The 11,666-nt window shown below is 41.9% G+C and overlaps 1 protein-coding gene across 1 annotated transcript in view; it reads left to right on the top strand.

Moving 5' to 3' along the window:
• Nucleotides 1-4,579: 4,579 nt before the first annotated feature.
• Nucleotides 4,580-11,666, top strand: part of gpc3 (glypican 3) — a 100,353-nt gene continuing 93,266 nt past the window's right edge. The window contains exon 1 of the mRNA XM_046030240.1: nt 4,580-4,736. Within this exon, the coding sequence (XP_045886196.1) occupies nt 4,580-4,736 (157 nt within the window). The remainder of the gene's footprint in view (nt 4,737-11,666) is intronic.

Here is an 11,666-nt window from a genome sequence, read left to right as displayed (position 1 = left end):
TCTTCCCCTTAAAGTCCACCAATCACAGCCCTAGGAGCAGAGAAAAGCAGTATGGGGAAGTAGGTTAAAGTTCAATCAGGGAGGAAGGCAAGTAAGGCAACACTGCAGCCAGATCCCACAGTGGATCCCCTCTGTCGTGTTGGTTAGAAACTCAGCAAACTTCACTCTTGCAAAAACAATGCTATTGGGTGATATGTGTCTGAATATGAAGCGGGATGGTGGAGGGATGTGCTCCTGCAGACAGAGCAGAGGGCTATGTGGGGGCAGGGTTTACAGGGGTTAAAGGTCACAAGCCTCCTGGGTTTCTTTGACCAGCAAAGCGCTGAATGGATGAGCGAGATGGCTTAATAAAACTACCCGCAGGCCACTCTGAACTTACGAGTTTGCAGGGAAAGTTTTTCAGGGGGAGTCCACACCAGAAGAAAAAATTAATGCATACCACCCCCCCCCCCCCCCCCCCCCCCCCCCCCCAACAACAAAAAAAGAGGAATCCAATGTTTTGTGAGAGGACTAGGTACAACATCCGCAAAGATTGCGTCGCCTGCGCTCCTCTCCCCACCCCCACAAAGAGAAAAACAACAAAAAAAAAGATGCTCCCACGATTTCATGCATGGCAGAAATTTTTATTTGCGCGAAAGGGTGGCAAAGAGGGCTTTAGAGGGTACAACATCTGCGGGCTAAGAAGGTACGTAGCGATATTGGAGTTTTCTGCGTGATGGGTAGCGATTCATTCAATTGAGTGAAGCTCAACACAAACCAACGGTAGGCTGTCTGCGTTTCCTCTCTATTCTATTACAGATTGACGCATGTGGTCATTAACGAGTTTGGGAAGGGTTTGTATTTGTTTCCAAAAGTTTTAATAATTATTCCTAGTTTGGTTTATTTTGTCTCATCGGTGCTGCTGGTTCGTAAATAGAGAGCGTGTGCACTAATCTTAATGCATTGTCTGTCTTTTAAAAAATGTATTTTAGGCTAATTGAATAGCCAAACTTAATGCTTTTTGTGCTTCAGGAGTCACAATAGCTTTATAAGTTTAGTACTTAAAGTTGATTTTCTCTTTCTCTATTGGCGCTTGGGCTCACCCGGGCTCTGTTTTAATAACCCGCAAAGAGTTTCAAATCCATCCAACCACTGTTGACCAGCTGGTGGTGTTTGTATTAGGTAGGCCTACGTAATTGAATAAACGCGCATGTGATTGGCATTGAGATGCTTTATTTAATTGACGGGGGTTGACGCGCTCATCATCACATCGCAACATGCAGTTGGCGCCACTTTTTTAAACTGCAGGCAGAGCGCTGCGACCGCGTGTATAAACCATAGGTATAAACTCATCATAACTCAGTTATAGAGTCTCCAGTTAAACATACGAGTTCATAGAAGAAGGGAAAAATCCGATATTGTGACGTTTTGTGCTCGTGCTTTTTCAAGATAGAGCCTCTAGGTTTAAACTGCCTGCTCGTGCGTGCTGCACGGGCAGTCAGTCAGACCTGTTTCAGCCTACAAACATGGAACATGAAGTGAAAAGTATGGCCTGTAGCCTATACAGCAGTGATAGACTGCTGCACTTTAAAAGAACCACTGGGTTCTAAAAGAAATGTGTTGTGTTCTTTTAGAACACAGTGGCACCACATTGAAAATGCACATAGCCCTATTTATACATCCAAATGTCCATAATCATGGTAGCACCCCATTATCAAGACATGGATTTAATGGGAATTATATTTTCCCACAATCCCTTTGGTGATCAGACTTTTAAACTCCCTGTAAGGTCCTTGATGGGGCTTCAAATGTGCACATACTGGCTGCTTGTATGTTGTGGATGTTGTGTGTTTTGAGTTATGTAGCAAACATGCTGATCTTAACTAATTGCCCCTAGTGCGATTATTAAAGTTGACTGAATTGAATCTTTCAAGACCTTATTAAGTTTTGACATCAGCTTTCAATAGTGGAAAGTAACTAAGTACATTTTCTTAAATAGCTACTTAAAAGTATGCTACTTCATAGCCTACTTTTTACTCCACTACATTTATCTATCTATTCTGACCTTTTAGTCCCATACACACCAGCACGTACCTTGAGATCCTCGGGCAGAGGTCTGTTGTCTGTTCCAGAGTCTCGACTGAAAACTAAAGGGGACAGAGCGTTTGCTGTCAGGGCCCCGAGGCTCTGGAACAGCCTGCCCGAGGAAATCAGGTCGGCTGAGTCAGTGAACTCCTTTAAGTCCCTTCTTAAAACATACTTTTATAGGAGAGCCTTTTCCGATTTTATTTGACTTTATTTTATCCCTTTTATTTTATTGTATTTTACTTATTTTATATTTATCTTAAACGTGTATTATTATTATTATCTGACAACTTCAGTCACTGATTATTTTGCAGAGCCCATTAAACACATTACGCTACTCATTTAAACTACCCATACAGACTGTAATCATCCTCCAATAATGAGTTCAGTTCAACTAATTTTCTTCATTTGTCACCATCACTTGATTTTGATCTCTTTCAGATGATCCAGACTGGAAGTGTCTTGCCTGAAGGAAGTAATTGGCACGTTGGTCTCCTCCAACTTCCCTGCCACTGTTGAGGTCCTCCAGCTAAGGTGCATCTAGTGTAGTTAGTGAAGTAGTTCAGTATCTACTACCCTAGTTGCTCCTTCTGGCTGGACGGCTTGTTCTTTTTCGGGATCTGAAATATTTTTCACTACATTTGCCCTGAAAACATTTTTGTGATGACTCTTTTTTAGAACACTAATGTTTTGGAAGTCAGACTTGTTTGTAATAGCTAGAGCCAAAATGTTGTAGCCTTTTTAATCCACAGATACCTTCACTGATAATGGACAGAGAAGTATAGTAGTCTGCTGAGATGATTAATCTTAAAAATCTTCATTACAAATAAGTTTAAAAAAACCCTATAAATTGCTTAAAGGAGTGTGGAAAATGACACCAGGTTGCTATTGCATCTATACAAAATGTAAAATACATGTTTACAACATTGTAAACAAACATTTCTTAGTCATAATTTCCGTTTATGTTAACATTTCAATATCCTGTGTTACATAAACTGGAGGGTGAATACATTGCTGTCAGTGCGTATCACATTCATAAGTGCAGAGGTGTTTCACCTTTTTAGTGACTCATGACTTTCTGAGCTGAACATGTCGACTTTGCAGTTCCAAAGTGCTCACAGTGCAGGTAGAACATACTGATCTACTGCAGTTTGTGCACTTCAGGTATTGCTGGTCACCTTCCCTCATACGCCAGCCTGTTTACACTTGAAGGTGGAACTGTGGTGGGTTTACAGCGAGTTTTGTTGGTTTGCTCTCAGCTTCTGCCAGTTTCTGCTGTGCAAATCCATGCAAAGCTCTCTGTTTCTCAGACACGCAGCCAAAGGAAGAGATATGGGTTTTGTTCTCTGTTGTTCCAAGCTTTGATGAACACTTGAAAGACTAAAAGTCGTATTCACCGCAGGCACAAGAGAGCAGCTGTTGTTTTCCTCCCTCCTGTTGCAATCATGCTAAGGCATATTAACAAAAAGTTTCCTCGGCGTTGCTGTTTGTCTCGCTGTTTTCAGGTGGATGGCTTCACAATTTCAATACTTGACAAAATGAAAGAAATTGCACAGTATCCATCTGCAACCCGCCAGATGTTGTGAACAGCTACACATTTATCAGATTGTACTAATTTGTTAGGATTAGCACGGTTAAGATAGAGGTGCTTTTCTCTGGCTTAATGAACTGAGTTTCAAATGTTGGCCTCCCTGGTGTTTGGCATGCAAACTGATCACTAGGTGGCAGCATTTCAACTTTATTGGCTCTGTGGAGCTGAATTGAAGGAAGATAACTCAATTCAAAATGAAGAAGTAATCAGTGCAAAATATAATGCCATTATTGTATTGTCTTTATTGATGTCTGTAACTATTGAAGATAAAAGGAGATAATGTTCACTTTTGCTTGGTTTGGACAGATTTCCGAGAGTTCCACGTGCTCTTTGTGCACTTTCTCCATGTGGTTCAGTAATAAAAGCTCACTTTCAGATCGTATCCGACTCTTCTGCTTCATTTTCACTGCAGCCTAATGCATGTGATCCTCGTGGACACATTATCATCTAACACGACAACAGCTCGTGCACCGCATGAATCCCCTCCTTATCTGCTCTCCTGCAGCCAGGCAGGGCCAATGTATCAGCTCACACCACTGCTATTACACGAGAGGGGAGATCTCTGTATAAGCGCAGGTTCACGCCGTGGCGCGCGCACTTTTGGGGGAGCGCGCGCATATATCCGGGGCTCGTTCATCTGTGTACCGAGCTGAGAGTCAGTGCCGCAAGTGAAGAGGGACTCGTAAGTTACCAGCATCGAAGTACCTTCACCAAGAGGCTCAACAGAGCAGCTTTCCAAGCGGACGGACCGTTGAGAGGGGAGGAAGAAAGCGGAAGGATGCTGATCCAAGCTCAGTCGGGAGCTGCAGCCTCACCTCTTCAGCGCAAATACGGGATCCTCCTGTAACTTTTGATGTGTTGAAGTTTATCTCAGCGATTTGGTGCTCTATTCTGACCTGTTCGGCTAAGTGCTGCTCGCCTGCCATGCTTGGTCCGTCAGTCCACAGTGCGCTCTTTCTATGCGCCTTCCTCCAGCTGTTCTCCCTGCCCGGCGGACAGGTGCCAAACTGCCAGGAGGTGCGCACCGTGTTTCACTCTCTGCACCCGGGCTCCAAGTGGATCCCCGAAAACCCAGTGTCAGGTAACTGTCATCCACTTAAAGCATGTCCTCACAGCTCCACGTTTTTTATGTCTGGTAACTGCATCCTTAGATCGTCTGCACTTCTGTAGCTTAACGTGGGTTACTACCATTTCACTTCTGACTGTAAACACTCAAATTCAATTCCACTGTTCAGAATCAACAGTTCTCTAACACCATTGAACCTGTTTTCCTCACTATTTCAAGGCTGCTTAGTTCTCCAGTATCAGCAGTGAGCGCCAACCCACACACACTTTCCATCCCTCTGGCTGAACATTTACCAACCTGCTCTGAAAAAAAAAATCTATTGGCCACTTTAAGTACCTTGTTAAAAATGTGGGCTGAATTATATAAACCGCCAGTTAACTGTTAAATAACAATCTTAGAGAATTGATCCACTTCAGTATTGATCCAAACATGGAGCCAAGTAACCTTTCCTGAAAACTGACTTTGATTTGGTCAGTACTTTTGGATACTGGAAGCAGATATGAGCATATTGTTGCAGGTCTTTGTTATGTGGGTTTGAATCCTCTGCTAAGTGTGTTCTAGGTGATGATGGACTGCACACAAAGAAAAAGATCAGCACTCTTCCTTTGTGAGAGTTGATTAATAGTCATGTACAGGCTGGTCCCTTGGCATCTTTTCCTCAGCCACATTGTCGCAGAATATAGATTAGTGGTGTGATATGAATTGTGACCACCCTGGAAACACATTTGTAATTATCCCAACTCTATAATTATTGTTCCCTGGAGCTCAAATGTCACTGACTCTTCCTCGGTTGAGGAAAGAACGTGTCTTAAAAGAAGTGACTCAACGTTTGAAACGTGAGGAAAAGAACAATGAGCTAATGGTGAAATTGTTGAGGTCTTTGCGGGATAGAGGAACAACTAGAATGCCCCATCCTATTTTGTAGAACACAGCATGTTGGTGTACCGCTGGAGCCTGTTGCTTGCATTCTGATTCAGTATGTAAATGGGGATCCCTCTCATGTGGCTGAATCATAGCCAGCTGCAAATGTTAATTTGGTCTTTTAGTGTCATGTCAGCAAGGAGAGGTGCTCCAGGTTAACTGTTTTCTCTCCATCCTCAGCGTGCACCTGAATCAAAGAGGTCTACCAAATAACATTAAGTGTTCAGTGAACATGAAAGAGTGTAACGAATGACAAAATGCTTCAAATCAAACAGCAGGAAAAGATGTGCAACGCACTTTGAAGCATATTTTGTCATGCTCCCTCTACCACAGATTAATCTCCCATCTGTGGGTGCATGCAGCACAACCGCTGAGTCCTTCTTTCCCCCATGCATCCATCTTTATTCACACACCCTCCACGTAGACCATCAAGCATTTTATCTGCCAGCCAACGAGGGAATCATCGTAGCGGGCCAAGAGAAATATTTAGCCTTCCCACATCTGAGTCTGAGCAGCCCAGCTGAGCCGCACACCAGGCAGCTCAAGACCATTACTGACACTGGATATCAATTCACCAGTCTGCCAAAGGACAATTCATCCTGGCCAGTTAAGAGGTAGTTTTTTTTTTTACACATTCCCATGATGCTCATGGATACTCTGCTGCGGATTAATTGCTGGTTTTATTAAGTGAACAAATTCTTCCAAATTCATACATTTAGAGTCAAGTCTAGATTTACAGATTTATGTAGATTGTGATACTGTTTGAGGTCTCCTAATTTTATGAATAGCTTATAAACATGATTTTGAAACGACAACATGTAAAGTCTGCTAAAGAAAATGTTGCTTCTGTTTTGGGTCTCAGAGACTCCAGATGTAAAACATGGTTAACTACAATGAATTTTCATATTTTCTATATCTGTGAGATTACTCTCCATTAGTAGTCTAACAGGGAGTTACACCTCTCTGGGTTGTAAGTGACTGTGTGAACATGGCTTTTTGGCAAACAAAATAAATATACAGTATGTGTTAATGCATAGCCCATATTACATATAAATCATGAAATATTTTCTGTTTTGGTAATAACAATGCTTTATTATTTCCATATATATTCATCAAATGAGGTTGTGACAAAGGGAAGGGTTACCTGTCCAGTACATTTATACACACTGGGTTTTGATAATGTCAAATTACAAATTGATAATTATTACACATACAGCAGTGCAACAATGAAGAAATCAAGCTTGTGTCAACAAAATACATGGGTTAATAGAGGGTTAGGGTTATGATGTTAAAAAACGTGTTGTTCTGTAGTTAGATACAATCGATACAGAATAGCATAACTGAACCAGTGTAGTAACAGGGAGACAAAAAACTCCTTTCTCTTACCAAACTGCACTTGTAATGTCATAATGCAGAAATTAAACATCTCCTTATATTCTGCAGACTTCCTGAACCCTAACAGTCCCAGAGGGATCTCAAGAGCCCAACTGTAGTAAAATATGATGGGATGTGATTTCAGCACTGCAAGTGAGTGAGAAATTGGTTTCAAGAGATTTGATTGTAAAATAATTCTATAGTGTTTAGATTTTTGGAGAGAAAGACTTAAAATCATATCCCCAAATCACTAGCCAAGCAAATTTAGGCCAACAGTGGGGACGCCACATGGTGTCGGGCCTTGGCTGAACCACAGGAAGTCTTTCATACAGTAGATTAGTGAAGTCTTTTCAAATCGGCACCAACATTTTTGCAACGATAACGGCGTGGATCCAGAGAGAAATTACATTAAGCTTGTAAAATGTGTGATTCATATGATGGAATAACGCAGTGGTACCCAAACTTTTTGGCTACCACTGAGATGTCTACTTGTAACCCACAGACCACAGGCTGTGACCAGTTTGACCAAAGAGTGATTTTTCCCGCTTGTATTATATGGACCATTTTCAGGGATGCAAGTATCCAGTAATTCACAAGAAAACAAGCAAAGGTTACAGGAAATTCTGGTAAAATAAACATAATTTTATGTATGCTAACACAATTATGTACTTTCTGCTTTCCTAGATTTCTCCTGTGACTGTATGCGGGGGTCCTGAACCCCAGGTTGTAAACCGCTGGACTGATCTAATATTGATTTATTGTTTTTCAGTGTGTGTAGAAATACACAGAACAAAATTTTAAATGCAACACTTTTGTTTTTGCTCCCATTCATCATGAGCTGAGCTCAAAGATAAAAGACTTTCTCTATGTACACAAAAGGCCTATTTCTCTCAAATACAGTTCACAAATTAGTCTAAATCTGTGTTAGTGAGCACTTCTCCTCTGCCGAGATAATCCATCCACCTCACAGGTGTGGCATATCAAGATGCTGATCAGACAGCATGGGTATTGCACAGATGTGCCTTAGGCTGGCCACAATAAAAAGCCATTTGAAAATGTGCAGTTCCGTCACACAGCACAATGCCACAGATGTCGCAAGTTTTGAGGGAGCGTGCAATTGGCATGCTGACTGCAGGAATGTCCACCAGAGCTGTCGCCCGTGAATTGAATGTTCATTTCTCTTCCATAAACCGTCTCCAAAGGTGTTTCAGAGAATTTGGCAGTACATCCAACCGGGCTCACAACTGCAGACCACGTGTAACCACACCAGCCCAGGACCCTCCACATCCAGCATCTTCACTTCCAAGATCGTCTGAGACCAGCCACCCGGACAGCTGCTGCAACAGTCGATTTGCATAACCAAATTTCTGCACAAACTGTCAGGAACCGTCTCAGGGAAGCTCATCTGCATGCGCGTCGTCCACATCGGGGTCTCGACCTAAGCGCAGTTTGTTGTCGTAACCGACTTGAGTGGGCAAATTCTCACATTTGATGGTGTCTGCCACTTTGGAAAGGTGTTCTCTTAGCGAATGAATCCCGGTTTTCACTGTACAGGGCAGATTGCAGACAGCGACACCAGATACTGACTGGTTTCCAGACCCCCTGGAACCCCCCAATACAGTAAAAGTGCACATTTTCTAGTGGCCTTTTATTGTGGCCAATCTAAGGCACACCTGTGCAATACCCATGCTGTCTGATCAGCATCTTGATATGCCACACCTGTGAGGTGGATGGATTAGGAGGAGAAGTGCTCACTGACACAGATTTTGACAGATTTGTGAACAATATTTGAGAGAAATAGGCCTTTTGTGTACAAAGTCTTAGATCTTTGAGTTCAGCTCATGATGAATGGGGGCAAAAACAAAAGTGTTGCATTTATAATTAGTTGCATCCCTAACATTACATCATCAACAATGATCACATTCACTGCTATCACTCATTCTTACACACAATAATATATAAATACATTTTGTGGAGGATTTCTCTGTGTAGCTCTACATATGCACAGCCTGTTTATTTCATTTATTATTTATTTACTCAGTTACTTTTCAGGGACGATGCACATTGATCAACGTCACTGTAAATGTGCTAGCTTTAGCAAAAAGGCACATTTTGAACTGTTGCCCCTTAAATTGGCCATTAAAACCACAATGAAACACACAGCATGTGTGAAGAGTGTTGTGAAAAGTAACAACTGCAAAATCTTTCATTATTCTCAGAAACGTTTAAAGTCACATTCTGTTCCTAAAACAGTTATATTCTAGTCACTGGAAAACTGTGCTTCCTTTAAAAAAAAAAAAGTGACAGATACTGAAGTTTTTAGGCACGTCCTTTTTATCCAGTGATAACATTAGCATGTCTATCATCATTCTTGATGATATTTAAGCGACACATAAAGATTTGGAAATATAATAATAATATAATATCCTGAATGAGTTATGGCCCATAGCTTATACTTTACTCAGGATTTCCATAAATCCCAGCTTTTCCACTTTTGTCTCAATAAGCTGACTTTTTTAAATTTTATTTTATTTTTTACTTTTCCAAAAGCATGAAATATGCAGTCACTTCTCATGTTCATGTCTCATCCATAATCTATCCTTGTCATTAATTTATGCGGAATAAGTTGGAGTAAGCCTGATGTAACACAAGTTCTTCATTCAGAAGCACAGCAAATGAAAGATTGATGAAATTAAATGTTGAGCATGGCTTGCTGTGATTTGGCTGAGGCAAGTATCACTTTACTGTGTGTGTGCGCGTGTGTGCGCGTGTGTGAGATGGAGAGACGTGAAGTAGCCTGTATTGATATGGTGTATTGTGTGGGGGAGTTGGCTGATTCAGAGAGATGTCCGCAGGACGGCAGAGCAGAATTCTAATAATGTTGCATGAGGTGCCAGGGGGGGCAAAACACCAAAAAACTTTCCACCAACATGATTCAAAAGAAGTGAGTGCAGAGAGACAACACTACAGTAGAAAACAAAACCTGACTGCGCTGTAGGAGTACCACGCATGTCTTTATTGTGGTTCCTGCTGTGGGTGGTTGAAGTGTCTGAAGGTGAAATGGAGGCTGGGTGTCAGGTCACTCCATCGTGTCGTCATATATGTGCAGGAGGCAGGCGAGCTGTGCTGATCACTTACCCCAGTACATGAGTAGTGGAAGTGGCTCTATCAGGGTCAGCGGCAGTTTGAGCGGAGGATGTGGTGGATCTCTAGCAGCTGACCTGACTCATGAGAGCAGCATCAGATTCTCACTAAATGGAAGGGTAATACTAGTTTGCTGGAGGCTGAGCTGCACAGTGGTCCTGCAAAGGCTTTTTTTGGGGGGGTTGACTTTTTTCCTTCTGAGCTGCAACAATTATAGTTTCATGTTGTTTTGATGTTGCTTAGCAGGATGCCAAAAAAAGGTCCAGAAGATGTGGACCTCTTAGTAATTAGCTGTATGGTCAGGTCATCCGGGCTTGTTGTTTATCGTGAAAGACAAACACAACAACAAAGAAGAAACGCGCCTGCTGTTTAAATGACACCGCACACGACTAATAGGTGGATCAATTTGACCTGAAGCGAGAGGTCTTTGTGTCTAATTAAGCACTGAGTTGTGTTCTGTTTATTCAGTTTGTCTCTTTTTGAAAAAACCCTCTTTAATGAAGGGCACTTGTGTTTGTTGCCTCATTGTTTTGTGTACACTTAAAAAAAACAGAAATCGGGCTCTTTCTCATTCATGCTTCCAGCTTTCAAATGATTGCTTCATCAAACGGCTTAAAGTAGAACAGTGAGCAAAGCACTAAAATGACTTAGAACGATTGTAATCCCCAGTAGCTAGTGATATTATTATTCCTTAGGTTGGTTGTAAATTGCATTATCTTCATTTCATTTATTGTCTCTACAAAGTGACACTGGCTTATTTTGCCCTGGAGAGGAAGCCAAGGAGTCCCACATGTTTTGACTTAACACTGGTGGTTGATGTATAATTTATGCTCATAATGAACAGCTTTTAACATATTCTATATCTTAATACAACTTGTTTTTCCCCCATGGTCTCCATCATTAAACTTGCATAGTGATAGCTTTCTAATTGGTGCTGGGAACTAGCAGACACATGCTGTATTTGTGGCTGCCCCCATTCCCTTGGCTTGGACTCCCCGAGCTTGTTAAAGATGTGACGGGAGGGACTCCTCTCATCTGTGTGTCCTCTGGACTGTTTGAGCCCCTGCTGGAGTTTTCACCCGTGGCATTTCAGCAGAAACTTTCTGCCACGAGAGAGGCAGAGAAGGATTGTCAGATAAGGCTGTGACCAACTGAAGGGCAGATCAATGGATTTTTGAGAAGGCCTTGAAACTCATGAAAACAGCAGTTGAATTGTCTGGCCCATAATTTCAGTGTATTGATTGAAAGTACGTAACATTTTAAAGTCGCCACCTTGGAGTGAGATTGTATGTTAGGGAAATTTACATCTAAATTGCTCCTAGGCCTGCACCATGTCACTTTCATTTTGCGTGAGAGAATTGGCCATCAGGACACAAAAATCAGCTAATTAAACAATAACAGACTGATAGAAAGGTGTTTTCAGTGCCTGATAGCTAGAGAAACAAGCTCAAAAGGGATGACAAGGAATTACAATAAAAGAGGGGGGGGGGGGGGGGGGGGGGGGGG

The sequence above is a fragment of the Micropterus dolomieu genome, linkage group LG19 (assembly GCF_021292245.1).
Source record: "Micropterus dolomieu isolate WLL.071019.BEF.003 ecotype Adirondacks linkage group LG19, ASM2129224v1, whole genome shotgun sequence".
NCBI lineage: Eukaryota > Metazoa > Chordata > Actinopteri > Centrarchiformes > Centrarchidae > Micropterus > Micropterus dolomieu.
This window is presented reverse-complemented; position numbering and strand designations above follow the sequence as displayed.